The sequence below is a fragment of the Neolamprologus multifasciatus genome, chromosome 7 (genome assembly GCF_963576455.1).
Source record: "Neolamprologus multifasciatus chromosome 7, fNeoMul1.2, whole genome shotgun sequence".
In the NCBI taxonomy this organism is placed as follows: domain Eukaryota; kingdom Metazoa; phylum Chordata; class Actinopteri; order Cichliformes; family Cichlidae; genus Neolamprologus; species Neolamprologus multifasciatus.
In genome coordinates, this window is record NC_140445.1 from 54,312,941 (window position 1) to 54,336,425 (window position 23,485).

The following is a 23,485-nucleotide window of genomic DNA, read 5'->3' on the forward strand; positions in this document are numbered from 1 at the left end:
GCATGCTGTTCCTGTGTGTGGATAGATTTTCCCAAGATACTTTGGTATTACCTTCACAGTCCAAAGATATGCACCTTAGATTAATTGGTGATTTGAGGTATAGAAAGTGATTAAAAACACAAAGAATAAAGTGCTGTATGAACATATTTAAGTTTCGCTTTAACTGCTTTGAGTGGTCAGCAAGAAAAGTGCTGTAGATACGTCGGTCCATTTCTCCCCTCTGGTTATTACTAACCTATCCTTACATATTTAAACTAACATTGTTTTCCATATCTAAAAGTATGAATACAGTAGTATACTCACATATCACTCCTCATCAGTGTGGAAGTTATCAGAATTTAAAAACAGCTATAACATTACTTCCTCTAGCCATAAAATTCTACATGCTTGTTTTTCTAGGTCAATCATTTTCATGAATTTGTAACTATGTATCACAAAAATTACATAATAAGTTACAAAGTAACCCCATAAAAATTGTCTAGTGTCCTACTAGTTGTTTATAGAAAACCATAACTGCACAAAAATGGGTTTATGATTCATGTGTTGTCACACTGCCAAGGAGTGACTAAGAGTGGCACAAGTGAATGCACACACGTTTCCCAAATCCATTTAACGAGGGCACAACCACTATCATCAACTCCTGGACTTTTAAACTCTATATTTGATTGTCAGTTAAAGCAATCTGTCTCAATGTGTCAAATTTACATAGTGTTGTGTACTTTGTATTCCAGGCTCCATATCCAGTCATATAAAAAGCCAGTCAAATTCTTGTTAGATATTTAGACTTCCTTAAAAAGTGTGGGGCAAACCAGGTTTGAGCGCCTTGACAACATTGTTGGAGGAATGGAATTAATCAAGCAGAGCAGATGTGGTTTAGTTAAAAAACAAAATGCATACAATAAGTTATTGTTCAGCAAGGGATGTTTTCTGTGATTTTGCCCTTTACCTACCTTTTTTGCCTTAATATGCAGCACATCAAGGTGACAATGAAAACAAGTCCCAGTGTACAGCTCACCAGTATGGGAACCAGTAAACCTGCAGAGCAGCATAAATATATATTTTGTCATAAGTGGCAATTATTGTTAAATAACAATTTCTAATGGGGTATGTTTATATTTCAGAGACCTAAATATAAACTTGAATTTTCATGTGACATATCATAAATGAACAGAAATCAATACCTAGTAAGAAATACTTAAATAATTTATAAATTATTATTATAAAACCTTCATGTTATGTATTGTGGCTTAACATGATTATACATGTCTGTTTAAAAATGTTTACTGAGCCTAAAGCAACATACCAGTGTTTATCCAAGAGAGGTCGTCTGAGTAACAGAGAGAGAGAGAGAAATAGTGAAAATGCATTTTAACAGATTTTAACTCAGATAAGGAAAATAGTGAAAGGGCGACCCATGACTGATAATAGAGGGGGGAAAAAATTACATTTCAGTAGTTTTCATAGGAGAAACAGACACTCATATGACACAAACATTGGAATTTTTGTTCCTCTCAAATTTCTCCCGCAGCCCATTGACCCATCTGAAAAAATGCATATAATGAATAAATGAATTATCTGTGAATGACGGTGAGACAGGTGTAATGGTGAAGATGCAAGGAATAGAGAAGGTGGATGAATATAAATACCTGGGGTCAGCCATACAAAAAGCAATGGGTGGTCTACAAAAGGTGGAGAACAGAGTGCAGGCAGGGTGGTGGAGTGGGTGGAGACAAGTATCTGAGATGATTTGTGACACAAAGATGCAAGATTGAGAGGGAAACTTTACAAAAATAGTAGTGAGATTCATGATGTATTGTATGGAAACAGTGGTATCCTTAAAAAGACAGAGGGCAGAGCTGGACATGGCTGAGTTGAAGACGGTAAAATTTGCTAGGAGTGACCAGGATGGGTAGGATTACAAATAATTACATCAGAGGGACAGCTCAGGTTGAGTGGTTTGGAGACAAAGTCAGAGAGAGACAGCTGAGATGGCTTGGACATGTGCAGAGGAGGGATAGGGGATAAATTTGACAATGGATGCTGAAGATGCCAGACAGGAGGAAAGGAGAACGACCATAGAGAATATTCATGGTGTGGTGGAGGAGGACATATAGAGGGTGTGTAGTGGTTCCCATATGGAACCAGATGAAGGAAAAAAGAAGAAATCCTCTGTGCTGTGACGTGGATCAAGTCAAAATTTTAAATACACAAGCTCAGTCTAAAACTTTATCTTAACTAGTTAACCCTCAACATTTTTAATTTGACTACTTGTTTAATCCTCCTCTAGATAGTTAAGGTGCAGAATCTACAAAGTACACACTTCTTTTTCGTGGCATGCAAAATAAACATAATGTAGTCTAATAACTTGCTGTCATTTCTCCTATTTAAGCATTAAATTCTGTTCATAGATGTGCAACTGAAAACCTTTAATGCTTTATTATTTTATATAAATATAGAAGTGAAATGTAAAAAGCTTCCGTTACCCTGCAAAGATCTAAAAATCATGTTAGCTCAAAAGAAATTCTTTTGGTTTAGTCACATTTCTACATTGTGTACGACAATAATTACTAGCATGGCTCCAGAATTACCATACTATAGGACTGAGCTTGGCATCCAGTAAAACACTTTAAATGGTCCTTGACATCTCCCACTCGTACAAGTTGACATGTAAAGATTTCCACACAGGAAACTTGTCATTTTTTATAATTTATTGAAAAGCATTGCTTAGCCAGGCAAATGTGGGCAAAGATACCAAAAGTACTAACAAATTTAAAAAAAAATAATATATATATTTTCAGAGCAAAAATATACACACTGAGATAGTCCTATCATTATACCGAGGACAGTCACTGTTGGGCACTGGTTTTGCGTCCGATTGATTTTGTGCAAAAAACAAACAAACAAAATCTGTGACAAAGAAAAACTGTTAACGTTTCTGAAAACTACAAATATGTGCACACACAGGAAAGTAAAATTGTAATATCACGTACATAAAGCATAAACTGGTTAAAAGAATGCAGGGCATGGCTTGGAAATTTGGCTGTCATTGTGGGACACACAACTGATGTCTGCTACAGAAAGTCACACTGAGTTTCAACAATGCCAGGCATCTCTCTAGTCTTCCCACTCCATAGGCAAAAGCCAAGGATGTGGATAACCCTGGCTTTGTGGTTTCCTGGAAACAGTAGCAGTGGAATGACCATTATATTGTGTCATTGGCACGTCTTTCTCCAATGCTGTGGAAGTCTTCCTTTGATTCATCATGGCTTTAGTCAGGGAATGATTTAACTCAGTAGCCTCATCTGTTGGCCGTCCCTGGAGGATATACCTGATGGTAGGGAGAGCTAAGTCTGATCTGCACTCTAGGTAGCTTTTTAGGTTAAGCTCAGGGAAAACTGCATCTCTAAGAGCCTGAACCATCTGATTCTCAGCATGGGATTGTTTGAGCTGGTGGGAAACTCTCTGCTCCAGTGAGACGTAGCTCAGTGTGTTTTCTGCTAGCTTGAGTTTTCCCACATGGCGGTTGGCCTGGCTTTTCTTCCCAAGGGATGGATTCAGCGTTTGTTGTTTGGATTTGGCCAGTCTCTCACTCTGCTGGGTTTTGAGGTCTTTCTTTTTGCCAGCATGATGTTTCTCTGAACCACTTGGTAGGAGCTTGTACAGGTCTTCATCAGCCAGGTCTCCTAAGTCGCCAACCAGTAGCTGCTGTATGATTTGCTTTCTTGTTAACGGAGATGTAACTGTAAGAGTACCATGCAGTCCTCTGCCTGCATCAGACACAGAGCCAATGTTGTTAAACATCCCCGCAAGCTGGATACTCATTTGGATGATGATGGATCTTCAAGCCCACCATGCAACAGCGCTGCTCATAGCGATACAGTAAAAGCTCAAGCTACTGTCTGCTAGCTAGCGCTTCTGAGAAGCTCATAGCATGGGATTTCACACTGCCATGTCACAGCACGTCTCATTAGGAAAGCATAGCTCTGTGTGGAAAGCTTTGAGGAAACCATGCACATTCATACCACACAATATGGACCTAAATACCATACATTGCGGTACACCAGGCAACCACATAAAAGTCAGACTTTAGGGACAAATTTAAGGGCTGCAGATGTTTTCAGCATGTCAGAGGAGTGGTTAAATCAACATGTCTTAAAAGATGGCGTACTTCCAGACAAGCTCATCAAGCTCAATCAAATTTAAAAATGATCAGCATCAAATCTAAGCCACAAGCAGGTTACACCATACAAGCCAAAGCCAGCGTGAAAGTTGTAATCTCTGCAGCAGAATAAAAGCCCTCAATTCATTCAAATGTGTCTTCCAGCCTTTTTTTTAAAGCAGCACAGCAGCCATGTCGCTTATGTGACATTTTCACCCATGCTCAGGTAATAAAGCAAGCCATGTTTGTAGACCATACTTACGTTCTTTGAAAGATGCCAAGACGAGCCGATTGTCAACAGGCTGTGTTTTCCTGTAGTTGTTATTCAGCGACATAGAGGCTGAGTCCTGGGCATTTGAGGAGTAGAGCGCTGTTGCTAGGGTCAGAAACTAAATAAAGCACAGCAAAACAAAAGCAAGTTTAGCACAAAAGCTTTTCCACACCAATAAAGTTTAAATGAGAGAAAGACGCCACACTGACACATCTTAAAAAAATTTTGCAACTGCTTTCTTATTCTAATATTAAACCTGGTTTAAAGTCACTTCAGCTGCTGAAGCACCTGTTTGCGAGAAACTGTTATAGGATTCCTGAACACCGTCCACAGGACACTCGGATAGCACGGAGGAGTCGTCAGTGAGCCGTCGTAGCGATAATACTCATCCAAACGTGTAGGCAGCAAAGCTCTGATGTTGAAAGCAGGCACCTTCACTTTCTGATCTGACAGTCGGAATGACAAAACAGAAATCAGCTGTTGGGTGACATTAGTGTAAAATCCATGACTGTCATATGAATGATTCAGACCTCAAACCTAGATAAAGGATCACAAACTAAAGCCACAGCTTATGTTTTGCATAGGCTTATGTTTACTCCACATTAGTACGTAGAAAAAACTGTTACTCAGGTCTTACCTCTGTATTTAATACCATTTATGAACTTCAGAATGTGTTCAAAAGCTGGATTGAACATCCCAACCTTTATAGAAACACAGATAATCAAATAGTTAGGTCTCCTTTACAGAAGAAAACAAAATTACAGAACATTATCCACAAGGTCTCACCTCAACCAGCACACCCAGCACAGCCAGGCCATCAGATTTGTCCACGGCGGTGGAAATATTGGGATACTTATCTGAATTGTAATGCACTACATGCAACTGTGAACAAAAAGAACAATAGATCAAGATCCTGTGGAGAAAAACACAAAACAAGAAGGTATTTTATGTAAATCACTCTCATTTTTATAACTCAAGCCATCTGTGACATAGTACTAATAGCAGCGATTTGGTGGGGTCATGGAAAAAGTGACACGTACACTGCCAGATTGTTATGTACACCACTGCATCACTGCAACAGCCCTGTGATAAACCTTAAAGTACCTTAAGAACACTACCCTGTGTTCAGACTATTACTTAGTTTTGGGCGAGCATGGAGGTTGGTATATCATGTCATTATAACGTCTCTGCTCTCCATGTTATCTCCTTTTTATTTAAATGACAACTGTTATTAGTGTACACTTATAATAGCTGTTCAATGCAGAGAGTAGATGTTAGTTGGATTGAACATAAGTGGAGGTATTCAGAGAGCATTGAATGCAATCTTCTGTGGAAGAAAATACCAAAATATTTTACACCAGCTTTCTTATAGCAGAACGTTATTCTATATTCTGTACAACCCAAAGGCTTCTTAGCCCTTCTGACCAAATAGTTTTATTTACAGACTTTGCTCTGTCTTGAGAATTAAGGAAGGCCGTTTCACCATTTCAGGAAAATGTTCAATTTCCCATCATGCCATGCCTCCAAAACAACATGTCATCAAGGAACTGTGGTTCTGGAGTCTGGAGAGACTTGAAAAGACGCATGTTTTTGACGTGTCCACACAGAAACTCAGGTCAAACCACAGCACCTTAAATGTGGCTGCACAGCAGCTGGAGCGTGGTCACATAAAATGAACACAGGTTGCAGTCGTTTCAGCAGTCGTTCCAGTCTGCCCACTGTAATCCAAATAATTCCAAATTATATACAACAGTATCCCATTTTCACCTACTTTACTTTAAACTTGACTTTCAAATCATCTTCTTTACCTGAAGTGCCAAAGTAAATACATGAAACTATTGTGTGAAACCTGTTTACAGGGCTTCACACGTTAAATAGCACAGACAGCCGCTCATTTAGCGAAGTGGTTTAAAACCACAGTATATAATAGCCTGGTACATACAATCCCCTAAAACCCTTTTGAGTAAGAGACTACATACCATCTAGCAATGAACATTCTGATACTGACGATGTCTTTTTATGACTTTTAGTATATGCAACTAAATGCCAAATATGCTGATTTGATGATTGTAAACCAATGATTTATTTTGGTAAAAGAATCATCTATGTTCTCTGTAATATTAGCAGTGAGGGTTTAGAGTTAAAGTTTTTATGCATATAATTTCAATTTACACTTGATTGCACATCAAAATAGGCAGCACATAGAAACAACACATTTGACAGATGGGCGTGAGCTACATATTTGCAGCAGTCTCAACAAACCACAACAATAACAATGACATGCGAATTCTATTTAGCAATATCATCTTTGAAGAGTGTCAGTGGCTTCGATTCCCCTGCCAGTCAAATGTCACACGTTTCAGTCACAAAGTATTAATGCTTTGCTTGAAGCCAGAGTTGTCACTTCTAAGTACAGATAAGGGTAAGCAGACACAGATAATCATATCTTTAAATCCTGACAGAAGAAATATTGTGTGATATTTAATAACCTCACTCCACTCTCTCATTTAAATATTATAACTTCTGTTTCAGTTCTGTTTACTTCAGTTTATTTTGTTAGTCCACCTTCCACCTCATCCGTATTAATTGAAGGTTGCTTTTCTCATTTAATTCAGTTCAATTCAATTTTATTTCTACAGCGCCAAATCACAACAACAGTCACCTCAAGGCGCTTTATATTCTAAGGTAGACTCTACAATAATCCCCACATTGACTATGGAAAGTCAGAGTCAGTGAGGCTCTGTGCTGAAATCATTCTAGGACTAAAGGTAGTCACCTACAAAGAAAAACATACTGTTTATTCATGCATGCCAGAGGGATGAAGTGAGGTGAGGTGAGGTGAGGTGAGGTGAGGTGAGGTGAGGTGAGGTGAGGTGAGGTGAGGTGAGAAGCTACCTCTCAACTGAGAGTGTTGAGCTGGCAGGAAGACCAGTAGCAAAGAAAAGGCAGAAATGAATCAGTAGCTAAGAGTTGGTAGAGTCAAGGAGAAAGTGAGATAGGCTACTGCTTGGTCATGACTGATGAGAAAGCTGCATCTTAGTCATATCACTTGCAGTTGATATCAAGATGGTACAGCTTATTGCCTAACACCATTCATCCTAACAGGAAATGAATGAGTTGATGAACCAAACAGAACGAATATCTGACATGTACATGTAGAAAGTTGCAAAGATATTGAAATACTTTAGGACAACTACCTTGAATTTGTACTTAAGTGTAGTACTGTAGTGCACTACTATCTCTGAGAAGTGCAGTTTGCATTGTTTACCTCTGCAGCATACTGCTTACTGTTCACCGTATGCTCAGAACCTGCAGGCCGACTGGAGGAGCCCCAGTGGAAATGGAGTTGAGCCGCAGTGTATCGGTTATGTAGGCTGGAGATGGACATCATGGGGGACAATGAAAGCTGCACTGTGAATCAAAGCCAATGAAAGCACACATCAACATAAAGAGTCATGACTGCAGCAGTAAACACTGGGGCATCACAAAACATGAGCTTTATCTAAACTGAGGAAGTCAGCATGCCAAATCCACAACCCCCCACCCTTCCCTATCCCCACTGTCTTGTTCTGTCATAGTGGTGTAGCTGCTTTTAAGACCATTTATAGCCGGGTGATGCAAAGTGCATTTCGCATGATCGTCAGTGCATGACAAATGCTTGCACATGAAAACGCTTTGTCAGCCCATTTGGAATACACATCACACCGATGATGCCACTCAGTTTGTGGTGTTGCACACATAAGCATTTCTGTGTTATTTGCATTCTGTGTGCGGAAAGCAGTTTTGTTATGCAGATATAACAGCAATGCATCCTTGCCAACATTCGGAAGGCATGACATGCATCCTCAGCTATACATGATTGTCACAAAAATTCCTAATGGAGCAGTTTGTACATGATGTTTGAGGGAACATGACAGAAACTTATCTAACTAGTTTTGCAGCACACAGTTTATTGTATAGTTTGGCCCAGAAAATAGGTCTCCACATTTATGTGTGGACATTTTAATGAATGCATAGACAAGCGCATCACTTTGATTTGAAAAACTTTTAGATTTCAGGCCAAACAAAGCATGGCATACTTAAATATTTGCTTAGTTTGATACACACTGTCTTACTTGTGATGAGTGTAAGTACACATTACATCTTACATCGCATTGCACGTCTTACATATTCTTTGGATAACACTGTTGATGTATACTCACCAGAGTGTCCATTGTTTCCAAGAGTGAGCTGCTCATTTGGAGACAGGTTGTAGTTCTGAACCTCAATTGGACGTAAAGTGGGATCGAACCTTAGCAGATCTGACTCCAAGTCTATTGGTGACTGTAGCGCTCCACCGCAATACGGATAACGCTCGGGCCAGTGGTCCTGTCCTTGGGGTCCTGCAACAACATTAACATTATTACATTATGCAATTTTTGAATCTGAATTTGTACTAATACCTAGATTTCAATTTTAAAAGTGTGGTTTCAACAGAAAACATTAGCATGGACATTTTTCAGAAACCAAACTGTTTAATGTTATCAGGCAAACATCTCACAGTGTGAGGCTAAACAGTGGGTGGCTCCAAAGAGGGCTAGAGTTTGTTTTAGTGTGTAATAAATGTTTTATCTTTGGTCCAAATGACTTATTATTATCTATAAACAAGATGAAGGGAGGGAGCCTACGGCTCTGCTCATGGGCTTTTTTTGAAGCAGCGAGAAAAGAGAACCAGCCTGCTGCTTGCAGGCAGCGCCACGCAGTGAGAATGCCGTCTCTCACCAAATGAGAGGTTTCTATAAAGTGCAAGACACCGAAAATGGCCACATTTACAATTGAGTCATACGGTTTACAAAGCGACCTCAGTTTTTTTTGTCAGGGGGGTAACTCTCAAAAATGTTTCCTCCAAGGCCACGAGGCACAGTGTGCTTTAAAATAATACAGAAATTGGGAAACAATTATTTTTTTAAAAATGGACTGAGAAGAAAAGCAGGAAGCTGTTGAATGTGCATTTTCATTGCGTGATTTTTAAGTGTAAGCATCTATGCACTGAGCTTTTCAAACATGAAAGTCAGGCTAATAGTTTGCAATGAATGGACTTCATCAAATTTGAAATGTCACATTTGTGACAAAATGGAAGAAGCTGTGCGTATGCTCTCATCTTGGCAGCACAATTGCTGCTAATTCATTATCTGTTTAGCATTCATCAAAAGATTCACCATTCACCATATGCCAGCTGACCATGGTTAAATATAAAAGATTGCCCCCAACCTCCCTCTCAGACAAATGTGGATTGACTGTATAAGACATGCCAGAAGTCGTCAAGCAAAGTAGCAAAATCACTGAATACTTGTTTGATGAAAAGCTCCAAGTTCAATCTAGGCAAACCGTCTCTAACTAAGAAGAAAATTGTTCTTACTTTACTTTTTCTGTTATTCACTATTCATAACATTTGTGTTTTACTTTGATGCTGGGTGCCCTTTAATATAGGATGTTTAGTGGCCCTTGGTGGTCCCTAGGCAGTACTTGGTAGAACATAGATGACTGTGGGTAATTTCTACGTAAAAGAAATCTTAAAATAGAAGATTTTAACAAGCTTTTCTAAGCAATCCTCTAAACATCACACTGGTAGCAGAGCAGGGTGAGAGGAATACAACAGACATTGTTAATCTCATTTATTTTATTCTCGTGCAAAGACTCATTGTATGTCCTTTGCCAGAGGGTGGAGTGTTGAGGTGGAGATAATTTATATGACTCGGCTGTAGCACCACCACCAACAGAAAGTGCTACCAGTAGACAGACTGCTGACTACTATAATGTGGCATTTAGTATTTAATCTATGTTATTCTATGTTATCTATTTTTGTATATTTATATATTGTGCATATTTCAGGATGAAGCACCAAGAAGCACTGTCACAGTACTCCGTACTGACATATAAGGTCAGTCATTATCCTAATTAAGAACAGATATATTCTAATCTAACTATATTAATCATGACTACAAATTACTGACCAGAGAAGTGGGTATTTTCTTATTCAGCCCAAAGGAACCAGAGGTAAAGAATCCCTCCACCGTTTGGGTAACTTTTAAAGATAATAGAGGACTTGATCAATGATTTTTTCCCCCCCAAAGATTGCTTAAGATTTTTCCAGAAAACAAAAAACTGTCAAGACAAATTATATACATTTCCATTGCTTCACCTGCAAAGATTTTGCTTTAACATTCAGACATTTTTTGCTGTATCATATAATGACGAGAGGTTTTAGTAAGAGTAGTTTATGTAAGAGATAGACATGATTCAAGAAGTCCCTCTCCATGAAGCTTAAGGCACCAGACAAAGGCAGCCAGCCACTTATGAAATATTATAATTGTAGAGTCCGACTTTGTTCACCACAGACAAAAGTGGTGACTGTGCATGGTGTTTACCACACTGTCATCGCTTTTGTCTTCCCGTTTGACACTGTGACTTAAAACACTGATGAAGAGCCAAAAAGAAAATAATGCTTTCTCTATGTCAGTTCTTACTGGATAGCGCAAAGCCAAGAAAACAAAAAACCCCCATCAAAAACAACTTTATTATATCATATAAACCTTTTATATTTTATTTACCATATATATATTACAAATTGTGTGTAAAATACTGTCACACTTACCATCATATGTCCATTTGGCACCTAAACAAGACAGAAAGAAAGCACTTGTAGAACAAGAGTTTACGGTACATACGAATAGTAAAATTGCATAGCCAACTTTTGATAAATTAAAAACGATCACGAATCAAACTACACACAAAAGAAAAAGTAAAAAAGAAAAACTTCTTGGTCTCCGTCACTAAGCATGCAGCTGGATTGAGACACCTGCTTTAAAGCATCATTTTCTACACACACACAGAGAAAATCTTAGCAATGCATGGTAAGATTTCTATGTATTTATTTCTTTACTGTAGGAGCGCTTACCATGCACTGCGCTGAATAAAGTCAGCTGAAGGGAAACGATGACAGCGCGAGTCAGAAACTGCATCTTGATCGCCTCAGCCCTCCCTCGCAGTCTGCTGTCAACCCGGTGCGGAGCAAGAGCTTGAAGCACCGAAGCCCCAGCCTTCAAACCGGCCGGCTTTTTATACTCATGCCGTCAGCTTCTCTGTAGCTTGCGCTGACGTCAGAGCAACAACATAACCAGCCTCCACAGTCATTTGGTCACGGTCCGGATTGTGACAACAGCGACCGCATATAAGTACAGTCAGTCATTTAGGTTTCCGAGTCCGATGTACCAGCAGACGGAGGGTTCAGCAGAAGCGGCGATGCGCTCCCTCACAAAACATACAGACCTACACACTCCAAACAAGCTCCCAACATCTGTATTTGCTAACAGTTAAAAAAAAATTACTACCAGTTATGTAGAGGAGTAAGCTTTGGTGACCTTCAGGCCAGAGACCAAAGTTTGAGTGACACATTTCAATTAAAATAAGTTTTATATCTGCCTAGGAAGGAACTGCAGTTAACACAAGAAACCAGCAAAACAAACCATGACTTCTGACCACATGTACGAAGGTTGTTAATATAAATTTAATTCCTGTTTAAACTTAAAAGTAATGGTCTTTAATTTAAATGCTATGTTTGAAAATTGTTATATTATTAATGCTTAACCCTATGGAGCCCGATTTGTGCTGTAAAGATTCGTTTTGTTGTTGCATCTGCGTGGCTTCATCTGTTCTTGTTGAGTAGAGGTGAGAAGGGAGAGGTATGTGAGACAGGAAGCCTGTAGCATGAGAGATAGCTTTGTGTTTTCTGGTATCACAGAATCTGCCAACGAGGACACGGAAGAAAAGGTGAGAGGTTTCATTAACCCTTTAATAGAGCCAAGTCCGCCAGAGCTTATCTTTATATTTTTACATGCTGTAGTGCCATTTTTGGGAGCATTACAAGTTCCTATACATCGATACAACCGTTATATCCCAAATTTTAATCATATGTATGCATTAAGTCCATAGTAACTACATAAATTGCAAAAAGTGCAATAAACTACAAAAAAATTGAAAATCGTTGTAGTCTTTTTTTATTAAGAAATTTAAGAGGTTTATCCCTCAAAACTGTAAATAAAAAAAAGTTGCACAAAATAGTTTGCCACCACTTCATAGTTTTATTTTTGAGATACACCAATTTTTATATACTGCAGGAAAACCGAAAATAAATATTATAATACAAATTTGCAAAAAAAAAGGCCCTGAAGATAAAAAAAACCCTACATTTTCCATGAAAATGACATCACTTCCGGTTTCGGGCAGGTAATGGCGGATATGCAATAGTTCATGCTGACATCTATTCAAATGTAGGAAGTGTAATAAACAGCTGATCTGATCGGCAAAGCATGTTTCTGGAATATTTTGTTTTCGTTGCTGCAAATGCTTTTTACAAAATTTTTGCAAAGCTATTTGTGGAAGGAAACATGACTTAGGACAAGCTGATGGCATAAAATGTAAGAACAACTCCTCCGGTTTCATATGCAAAAAAAAAATTATTGCGCTAGCTTATGTGGTTGCAGTTCTACAGGACTTTAAAAATAGTTACGCAAAACGGAGCGTGCTCGATCCAACCGGTCTTAAAGGGTTAAAACCCACCTGAAGATGCCAGAGGACACCGTGAAGAACATCACTCGATCGAGTCCATCGCATCGGGCCTAAGGGGACCGGAGCCAGGGGACCACATTCTATTGTGGCCAAATTTGGCCACTTCAAACAGAAGGAGCAGGTGAAAAGTCGCGGGAGGGAGCTGAAAGGAACACACTTCAGCATGAACGACCAGTTCACCGAAGGTCCCGTTCCCAATCAGACTCGACTTCATCCAGAAGGGCTCTTGTGCTGTCATCGCTGTGGATATCTAACGATATCAGACCTACCATTTATCAGTTCAAACATCAAACGACATGAATGCTTTAAAAGCATCAACATCAGCTCTTCTCTGACAGCATGGTGGGAGTTTCTAAAAATGAAGGAGTCTTCATTAATTCCATGCAAACGTACACCTATCTGGAACAACCCTGACATATTACAAAACAATAATATGATTAACTTCCCAGATTGGAGTTGCAAAGGAATTAAATACTTGGAACATATATCAGAAGGAACAGATTTTATTTTGTTTGACAAACTAGTTATACAATATGGGATCAACAAGAAAAGATTTTCAGAATATCAACAAATTAAATCCAGATTCAGTAAAAGGACTAGATGTTACAATCTCTGATAATGCATTGCTTTAAATGGAGAAAATCTTGAGGGATGGCTGTTATGAGGAAAGGCAGCCCAGAAACTTTACCAGGTTTAGGGATTATGTGATCTACATTATCATACTAAAATTTGGGACACATCGTCAGTATTGCACCTTGGATTCATCCGGTTTCATCCATTATCACTAGAAACCCTCATCCAAGGAGACCCTGCCAGGGTTGATCAGGCCCTGGAGTGTGTGACTGGTTTATGTTAGAATTGTTATTTCTCTTCTTCTTTCTGCTGTTTAATTTTCTACAGTTTATTTTCATCTATCTATTCACTGCAACTGAGAAATAATACTTACCTCTTTAACATTTTTGGAGCCTCATTTCTTCAAAGGGATAGAAAAGGTGATAGAGAGAAGAGGGACAAGATAGGAGAGAGCAGAGAAGAGAGCTGGAAGGGGGGCGCCGGATCTGGCATCCCACACCTCCCCGCCGGATTGGGCTGTTCGCTCTACCTCCCACTGCCTCCCAAAAAAGGGAAGAAGAGCAGAGGGGAGAAGAACGGATACATTTTTCTTTCCTATTCTTTCATTCCTCCTTTTGGTTTCACTACCATGAGGTTAACTGCACAGTCCCCAGGAGGACCTGAGACAGCTGTATCAGTCAACCAGCAAAGCTTCTAATGTTATGTTTTACCCTTTTGACGCCCCCTGTTGAGGCAAGACCACCACGGGTCAATCAATCCTGGGCGTGTGTCTCGCGGTTAGCTGACTGCCTTAGCTGCCCAAATGATGTCAGCCCTTTTTAGCCATAGCCGGTGACTGGTCCTCTCAGCAGTGTTAGCTAATTCTCTTATAGCCTGCCGTTGATTGTCCTCTGATCCCAATCGCTCAAGCAGCTTTGCTGTTGTACTGGTAGCAAAGCCCCTGCACCCCACTTCCACCTTGATCTTCCAGCCTCTGTCCTCTGCCTCAGCTGCCAAGTTGGCATACCACAGCTTCTTATGCTCAAATGCTTCCTCAATTGCTTCCTCCCATGGTACCGTCAGCTCAATGATGTACGCAAGTCTTTGGGTGTTAGACCATAGGACAAGGTCTGGTCGCAGAGTAGTTGTTACCATCTCTGTTGGAAAAATTAGCCTCTGATCCAAGTTCACTTGCATCTGCCAATCCCTGGCAACCTTCAGTGGGCCCAGGTCCAGGGTTGAGGGGCTTATCCTCGGCTTGTCTACCTCCCGGAAAAATGCTGATGAAAACTGACGCTCCTCTTGGTTCGTAAAAGGTTGAGCGTTGATGGATTTTCTTTTGCGCTCAACTTTCTCGGCTAGACACCTGAGGACCTGGTTGTGTCTCCATGTGTATCTGCCCTGAGTAAGGCTAGTCCTACAACCAACCAAGATGTGCTTGAGTGTGGCTGGGACTGTACACAGGGGGCAGGCTGGGTCCTTTCCAAACCACAGCTGCAGATTTATTGGAGAAGGTAGCACATTGTATGTCGCTCGGATGATGACACTTAGTCTATAAGACTCCATTTCCCAGATTTCACTCCATGAGAGTTTCCTCTTTTCAACACCCTCCAAATCCATCCAGCGACCCTGCTTGGCCAGCGCTACGGCTCTGGCATATCTGGCTGTTTCCTCCTGTCGACGCACCTCCTCCACTACCAAAAAGAAATTTAAACCCAGTCACGTTGAATTGCAAAAACCACTAAGTGTGATCTGCTCCAGCGGGGGTGGGGGGGTCGTGGTTTTGTCCTACCTTTCCTAGTATCGTTGGTGCGGCGGTAGGTGCAGGCTTGGGGCATCTGGAGATTCCTTAGGGACGTTTTCCCTGGAGAGCACCGCCTAGGGCCTGTGGTCATATTCTGGTGGAGGCTCTGGTAACTCTTAGGTGGCGTTTTCTTGGTGGCTGTGTCACAGGGTGGAATGGACAAGTTTAACTTGGTGTTTTTATCTCCTTGCATGTAGTGCTGTGTTTTATTTTTTGATCTTTTACTAGCGTGTAGTGTTTTATTTTTGTGGGGTTATTGCATGCTTTTTGTTTTGATATGTGATTTGTTTCGGGGGGATGCCCATTCCACCACCCCTCCTGATCATTAACCTGACACAACTGGGAGGTCACAACTGCGTGATATACGGTGTCAAGAGTACGGTTTGTATATCCAACCCAGCCTCTGGGGCCGGTGTCTACCTCTTAATTTTAAAAGCATATAGACATTGAGTGTTCTCGGTAGGGGCCGCGCTGACACCTACTGCTTTCTGGCAGGAAGCACCATGCCCCTCCCATGTTTTAAATGCACTTTAGAACAGCATGCAGCAACACAACATATGAGTGGGCGGAGTGACGTATGGGGTCTTCATACCCTCATTGCACTCCATAGAGGCTGTGGGGCTGGGAGGAGTTGGCAGTCTGGTCAGGGTCTGTGACGCTGGGCCTCCCTGCGACTGCCGGGCCGGTGGTGGTCTGCTTGCCCCCACCGCAGTGAAAAGAGTAACTTCTCTTTGGTCTAAAATAAAATAAAATAAATAAACAATGATAATACAACCGGTATGACGAACACGGCCGTGACTCTGGCAGATGAGCTGAACACTTTCTATGCTCGCTTTGAGGCTGCAGCTAAGGACTCCAACGATGCTAGTGCTAGCGGCGCTAACGGCTGCAGACAGGAAGATACTGCCAGCACCGGAAACGTGCTCGTCATCTCCGAGCATGAAGTAAGGAGAGCCTTCAAGAGAGTGAACACCAGGAAAGCAGCAGGACCAGATGGCATCCCAGGTCGTATCCTCAGAGACTGCGCATACCAGCTAGCTCCTGTGTTCACTGAGATATTCAATATCTCTTTATCTCAGTCTGTGATCCCCACATGCTTCAAAGAGTCCATCATTGTTCCTGTCCCAAAGAAACCCCACCCTGCTTCTCTCAATGACTATCGCCCTGTAGCCCTCACCTCAGTAGTGATGAAGTGCTTTGAACGCCTGGTCAGAGACTTCATCATTTCTTCACTACCAGACACACTGGACCCACTACAGTTCGCTTACCGTCCAAATCGTTCCACAGACGATGCCATCTCTCATCTCCTCCACACATCACTTACTCACTTGGACACTAGAAGGGGGAATTATGTTAAAATGCTCTTCATAGACTACAGCTCTGCATTTAATACCATAATTCCCTCCACACTCACCACCAAGCTGGAGCATCTGGGACTCAGCTCATCTATGTGTCAGTGGATCTCCAACTTCCTAACTGGCAGACCACAGGCAGTAAGGATGGGCAGACATGTCTCAGCCTCCATCACTCTCAGCACTGGAGCCCCCCAGGGGTGTGTTCTGAGCCCTCTGCTGTACTCCTTGTACACATATGACTGTGTGGCCACTACCAGCTCCACCACCATCATCAAGTTTGCTGACGACACCGTCGTGGTGGGCCTGATCTCTGACAACAACGAGACGCCCTATACCTGAAGGAGATTAGGAATCTGGAGAACTGGTGCCAGAGGAACAACCTCCTTCTAAACGTCAGTAACACAAAGGAGTTGATAGTGGACTTCAGCACTAAGCAGGAGAGGAACTACCAGACCCCCGTCATCAACGAGTGCCCATTGGAGAGAGTGGACAGCTTCAAATACCTCGGAGTTCACATCACGCAGGACCTGTCATGGTCCTGTCACATCAACACCGTGGTGAAAAAGGCCTGTCAGCGTCTCCACCACCTCAGACGCTTGAGAGACTTCCGACTGCCCCCCAAGGTGCTCAGGAACTTTTACTCCTGCACCATAGAGAGCATCCTGACGGGAAACATCTTAACCTGGTTCGGGAACAGCACCATGCAGGACAGACGAGCTCTACAGAGGGTTGTGCATTCAGCTGAGCGCACCATCCGCTCAGAGCTCCCTGACCTGCACTCAATCTACAGCAGGCGGTGCTGGACCAAGGCCAGGAAGATTGTGAAGGACCTCAGCCATCCCAACAACGGACTGTTCTCTCTGCTGAGGTCAGGAAAGCGATTCCACTCCCTGAAGACCAACACAGAGAGACTGAGGAGGAGCTTCTTCCCGCAGGCGATACAGTCTCTCAATCACACCACCAAACAGTACTGACCCACACATATAGTTCTTACACACACACTGGACATTCTGGACATTGTTTTCACTTCATCACTTAAACCACTTTAAGCATATTTGCACTGCACAAGACACTATATAATGTGGATTGCACAACACTGGACATTATATTCCTCATTTCCAGTTAATTCTTGTACAGCTGCTGTTATTGTGTGTATATATATATTTATATTTATATTTCTTCATACATTCTTATATATTTCTATACGGTGTATTTTGTTGTACAGTTATTTTATTTTCAACTTTAATTTATATATTTTATCTTATTCTTTCCCAGTTAAATTTACCCTTCATTCTAATTTGTGTTGTACAGTTATCTCATTCTTAACTTAATTTTTATATTTTATTTTATTTTATTCCTTCCTGGTTAAATTTACCCTTTTTAATTTTCATATTTATTTCCTATCTTATTCATAGCCTTTTCTTTTTTTCTTTAGGTCACGAGCAGTTGTCTAAGCATTTCACTGCATATCGTACTGTGTATGACTGTGTATGTGTCATGATCCTGGGTCCTTTTGACCCAGCGTTTTGTGTTTTCTATTAGTGATTTTGGTTCTGTTGTTCCTCCTGTTTAGTGTATTCTGTTCTGCCCATCTATTCCTGTGTTAAGTCCGCGTTTCCTAGTCTTTGTCTTTGTGTGTTTGTGTTTCCTGTTTTATTGTGAAGGTCTGCGTCTTATGTGAGTGTTTTTAAGTTTGCCTCCCTAGTCTCGTCACGTTAATCACTCCCAGCTGTGTCCCCCACCTGTGTGTAATTTCCCTGTGTTCTCTGAGTGTTTTTAAGTCGTGTCTTCTGTCTTAGTCGTGGCTGGTTCGCCTGTGTTGTTTCCCCTCGGTCTCCCTGCGTCTCTCCATCCGTCTCTCTGTGTGTATATCCCCGGACTTCCCTGCTTCCACATTTCTGGTTTGTTTTGTTAGTTTGCCCAGTTTAGGTTTTCTGTTACAGCTTCACCCGCGCCATTGCTGTTGTATTCCCTTTTGTAAATAAATACTCATCTGCACCTGAGCTGCCGCTTCCGGGTCCTAAATTGTTCCCACACGGCTTGCCCCGGCAGACCGTGACAGTATGTGACAAATAAAAAATTTGAATTTGAATTTGAATTTAATCAAGTGGAACAATATGGCATTGGCATATTTTCTCTGCTTGAAAAAATAAATCCGTTGGGCTCTTTCCTGGCCTTCAATTCTGATTTCTAAAGTACTGAACGGGACAGGCAAAAAAATAAAAAATAATACAACGGTTGCTATGCTATTTGGAATCACCAATTAATCTAACCTCTAGATTTTTTTTTGAAATGTGGGATGAAAAAAAAATATTAAGACCGATATCTTCATTATTAGTGTGAGTGCTGAGTCAGCATTCACAGTATGGCGATCAATATCTGTGTTGGTGGAGCAGTTGAAAACCAAAAGTCACATTATATGTTGTGAGTGCTGGCCCTTTATTTAAGATTCTTCATTTTAGATCTTTTTTGTTTTTAAGTCACGATGCCAGGATCAAAATATTTAAAGTATCTGAGTTTGCTTTTGGTATTTTCCCAACCCTATTTTTTTTAAATTAGTCATCTCTTTGTAACATAAGTTTTAAAGCTATACTCCAAGTTCAAAGCTTTAAGTATTACATTTTATTATACAAGTCATTCCTACAGCTTTCTGCATTATCATTCTGCTCATTCTTAGGTTGAAATTGTACTATACTTTGTATCTAAAAGTGCAACATTCTTTGTTTGCTTTGTTTGTTTGTTTTATCAAATGCATATTAAACTTTCTGTTTCTTTATACACAAGTTTCAGCATTATATAAGTTTGGCGGTTTGGCTTTTAGGAGAGCAGTTCAAGACACTGCATGAGAAAATATTTCTGCTGTCGGCATGTGGAAAAGGCTTCTGCAGTTAAATCTGATAGGCAGCTCATTAAGCCAATAATATCAAGATGAGGTTTCACTTCACCACGAGCTGCAGGCACAACAGAAGTGAAGTGGCAGCTAATTTGCAACACTTGAAAAAGCTCAACAAATATCATCAACCACACATATTGCTCTGTGTGCTATTAGCCACACATTGCATCTTCCAGATGTCCACAGTTACTGTAGTTGCATTTGCAAGGAGTTCACTATCATATATGAAGAAAAATGTAAGACAGAGAGGACTCAAGAGGAAGATGAGCTTGTCAAAGATATTCTCAAATTGAAGACTAAAAACAATCTTCAAAGATAAGACCTGCTTAGCAAGTGACATTCGACATTCGATTAACTGGAAATTTTGACCTTACATGTAATGACCGAGCTCATGTTAGATTTTTCTTAATCAAATAGAGGATCTGTATTTGATGTTTTGCAGAAGTTATGATATTTCATATTGGGTAATGTGTTTAACAAATTACATGATAAGAATTTGATGTTATTCAAAGGTTATGATGGACATTAAATGCAAAACTGGTTTTGCAGTATTTTGGTAGAGTTTACATGGACATTATTAATTTAGGTCCTCGGTATCACCATTATAAGAGAAACAGCTATGGAAATGTAGGGATTTAAGAATTTTGCAAGAGCAAATGTAGTGATAGAAAAACAAAATCTAGGGGGAAGGCTTTTATTTGTGGGGAAATTAAGCCAATGTTTTTAGGTTATTGTTTTTCACAAACATTTATAATTTTCTGTGCATGCATGTTTATGTCTCATTGACCATTAGAATGAAAATAAAAGAAAATACTTTAAAGTCGGTGCCCATGTGCATTTCACTATGGCTGCTGATTAACATGACTTGTTTCCAGAAGGAGTAATCAGATTGAATTTAAACAGATAAGTTTAATGTAACATTCTCTTTCATTTCCCTATTAGGTGAGAACTTAAGGTTCCTCCACCTGCCAAATCCCACTTTAACCCTTGCCTGAAAAGGTTTATAATTCTGGTTCCACTGACCATTGTTGTGTCATTTTGTACGAAATGAATTACACAATATATGTCAAAAATGCTTTAAGGTCACTAGGCCTTCCTTTGCTCACTACACCATTAGTGGGCCTCGTGACCCTAGGCATGCTGTTGTTGACGCACACCATCAAAATGTGGCTGTAGTTCAGGAGGTGGAGCTGGTCAGCCACTAAGCCGAAGGTTTAGTGGTTCAATTCCTGGTTGCTCTAGTCTGCATGCAAAAATTATCCTCAGGCAAGATGCTGAACCCCAAATTGTTCTCCGATGTATCTGTGGGAGTGTGAATAGGAAGCATTCAACTTAGGTGAATGAGGCACATTGTATAAAGTGCTTTGAGCGCACAAGTAGAGTAGAAAAACAGTATATAAGAACCACTATATTGACCAAAAGTGCAGATTCTCACTCTTCTGCAGGCAGACACAATCATTTTGTGATGGAAATAATAAAAAAAACTGCACACCTGAATCAATGACAGGTGCATAGAGGACATTTGTTTTTAGAAAAATATATAAAATAACCTCAACGCACTGTCCCGCTTAAACCTTCAGCTTGGTATATGACCTGCTCTACCTTCTTAGCTACAGACACTTTTATACACAGACCTGCAGTCTTCAGAAGTTTTCTGATGACTCTGCGGTGGTCGGATGCATCAGCAAGGGTGATGAGTCAGAGTACTGGGCTGTGGGTGACTTCTTTGTCACATGGTGCAAGCAGAATAATCTGCAGCTCAATGTGGCAAAGACCAAGGAATTGCTCGTGGACTTTAAGACCAGGAAACCCTTGACTCCTGTTTCAATCCAGGGGGTCGATGTGGACATTGTGGAGGACTATAAATACCTTGGAGTACACATAGACAATAAACAAGACTGGGTTAAAAACACCACTGCACTTTACAGGAGAGGCCAGAGTCGTCTCTATTTTCTGAGGCAGCTGAGGTCCTTCAACATCTGTCAGACAATGCTCAGGATTTTCTATGAGTCTGTTGTGGCCAGTGCTATCCTCTATGCTGTTGCATGCTGGGGGAGCAGGTTCAGGGTCACAGATGCCAACAGACTAAATAAACTGTTCTGCAAGGGCAGTAATGTTGTGGGGATGGAGCTGGACTCCCTTAAGGTGGTGTCCAAAATAAAGCCAGTGTTGGGGAATACCTCCCACCTGCTCCATGACCTGCTGGCTAGCCACAGAAGCACGTTCAATGAGAGACTGAGAGTACCAAAAAGCACCACTGAACGACACAGGAAACCATCTCCCTGTACAACTCCTCTCCATTTATACACAGTATACACTGTAAACACTGCAATAGCTACACCCTTTTTGCACACGCTGTTTTCTACTCAGTAATGTTGCTGTCAATATTCTTGATATTTATTTATAATCACCTCTGTCAATCCTTGATATATATTATTGAGTGATTTGTATATATTTGTTCTATTTCTTAAATCTGTAAATCTGTAACTTATTGTATTGTTAAATAATATAGCGTGTTTCTGCTGTTACTGTATTGGATCAACTGTAACCCACATAATTTCTGATTATAATTCTGATACTGAGGGTAAATGGCCTGTATTTGTATAGCACTTTACTAGTCCCTAAGGACCTAAGCGCTTTACACATCCAGTCATCCACCCATTCACACACTGGTGATGGCAAGCTACATTGTAGCCACAGCCACCCTGGGGCGCACTGACAGAGGCGAGGCTGCCGGACACTGGCCACCACCAGTAGGCAACGGGTGAAGTGTCTCGCCCAAGGACACAACGACCGAGACTGTCCGAGCCGTGGCTCGAACCAGCAACCTTCCGATTACAAGGCGAACTCCCAACTCTTGAGCCACAATCGCCCCAGAGGGTGTAGGTCAGCAATATACGTACACATATACATATCTTGCCTATACAATAAAAGTGTTCACTGTAAACGAGGAATAATGAAGTATTCTGATTCTGATAAATGTCTAGCACTGCCATTGTCTTTTTAAAATTTGTCTTGTCCAAAAGTCGCACTGTTGTTTATGACTGTATCACTTAAAGAAAGTGAGTGATTGTTGATTTAAAGGTAAATCCAAGAACCAGTTTATATACAATACAAAAAATAAAATGTGTCTATTAGCTCCTGGTGAAGGCCATGGCTCACACTTAAACCTCGCTGTGTTATTCAGGCAAAGATCAGTGCAGTCATATTACAAAGGTAAAGTATGCAATGTCAGACATTTTCTGTATCTACCTAATGGATGACAATTGAACAATGCATTGTGTTTAATCATGAACCTTTGGTCGTTGACATGCAAAATGTAATGTTATATAACTGATATTACTGATACACTTTTAAAAAGAGTCCTACTTAATTTGGACCTTGAACTGGCTGATGACGTGGTCTGATAGCAAGAGAGAGACACAACTTTGTAAAGGATTACTGTGTTAGTCATAGAGGGCAACTGGTTTATAACTACCCTAAAATCTATCTATGTTTATGCATTGTTAATCTTTACTTTTCATGAATCCTTTCTAGGTGAACTTACTTCATGTAAGAGGCTGTAGGCTGTTCACACTGAGCACCAGACATATGCCACCAAATGGTTAAAGAACTGTGGGACCATTTTTTTGTTAGCTGCATGGTCACATTTCTAAACTTCCTGCACTGAATTATAGTTTGCACTGTAGTTAACCCGAAGTTAAAGCTGCATCCAAAAATCTGATCATTTTAAATGCGATGTTTTGTTGAAGTGACAGACACGATCAAGTAACGTGTCAGTGTTGACAATCTTTTTTAGACATACTTGCCCATCAAGTCAGAAGCTATTCTCAACAATAAAATG

General features: G+C 40.6%; 1 protein-coding gene across 1 annotated transcript; it reads right to left on the reverse strand.

Moving 5' to 3' along the window:
- Positions 1–2,690: 2,690 nt before the first annotated feature.
- Positions 2,691–11,508, reverse strand: ca12 (carbonic anhydrase 12). Its single transcript, XM_085165681.1, has 9 exons — positions 11,368–11,508; positions 11,065–11,085; positions 8,633–8,812; positions 7,699–7,841; positions 5,217–5,312; positions 5,068–5,131; positions 4,719–4,876; positions 4,422–4,548; positions 2,691–3,767 (listed from the first exon to the last, which is right to left on the reverse strand). The coding sequence occupies exons 1-9, from the start codon at positions 11,429–11,431 to the stop codon at positions 3,115–3,117; spliced, it is 1,506 nt and encodes a 501-aa protein (XP_085021807.1). The 5' UTR covers positions 11,432–11,508; the 3' UTR covers positions 2,691–3,114.
- Between the last annotated feature and the right edge of the window lie 11,977 nt (positions 11,509–23,485).